The 643-nt window shown below is 34.8% G+C and overlaps 1 protein-coding gene across 1 annotated transcript in view; it reads left to right on the top strand.

Moving 5' to 3' along the window:
• The window catches only part of LOC119586016 (neurofilament heavy polypeptide-like), a gene marked incomplete in the record, with an annotated part of 14,567 nt that overhangs the window by 8,411 nt on the left and 5,513 nt on the right, over nucleotides 1-643 (top strand). The window contains 2 exon segments of the mRNA XM_037934725.1: nucleotides 1-18; nucleotides 303-383. Of these exon segments, the coding sequence (XP_037790653.1) occupies nucleotides 1-18; nucleotides 303-383 (99 nt within the window).

Raw genomic sequence — 643 nt, 5'->3', positions numbered from 1 at the left:
TACTTTAACAATAAGGAGGTGCTTATGTGTTCTCATCCTGCTCTTTGCTTGCTGTTGGTTTGCTCACAGAATTAGCCTGGACGTAGTATCCTTTAGAATATGGAGATGAATAAAAAAGAACAAACTATGAAGCTGCAACCCAATATTTTGGTTTTCTAAGTGGCACATATATTCAGAAGTCATTTCTTTTTGAGCTTAATTTTCTGTTTTTTTTTAACTCATGTTGGTCTGTGATCTGTTTACACATTGAGATGTAGGACTGTATTTGAAATACCAAGAGCCTAAATTTTTGGCATTTACAGAATTCCCCATACACCTGGGTGAGGCCTAGTGGAGCACCTGTCCAGACTTCCTCGTTTGCCGTCAGCTCCCAAAAGTCAATGGTGTGTTTAAGTGCCCCTTTGTGTGTATGTAACAGATCTTGTTTAAGTGGAGAAGCAGTGATTAGAGGCACCTCACTAGCTTAGACCTGTATTAACTTTTCTTAGCAAGTTAAAGTAAATGAGAGTTTATTGATCTCCTGGATATTTATTTTATTTGTCATGCCTTTAAATATATATTTGTATTTCCTTTTTGGTTCGTAGAAAGATTAGTAATTTTTATTTTATATACAGTTGGATGAATAAAAATTATTAGTATTAGT

The sequence above is a fragment of the Penaeus monodon genome, chromosome 20 (genome assembly GCF_015228065.2).
Source record: "Penaeus monodon isolate SGIC_2016 chromosome 20, NSTDA_Pmon_1, whole genome shotgun sequence".
In the NCBI taxonomy this organism is placed as follows: Eukaryota; Metazoa; Arthropoda; class Malacostraca; order Decapoda; family Penaeidae; genus Penaeus; species Penaeus monodon.
Note: the sequence above shows the minus strand (reverse complement) of the source record. Positions and strands in the feature narration are given on the sequence as shown.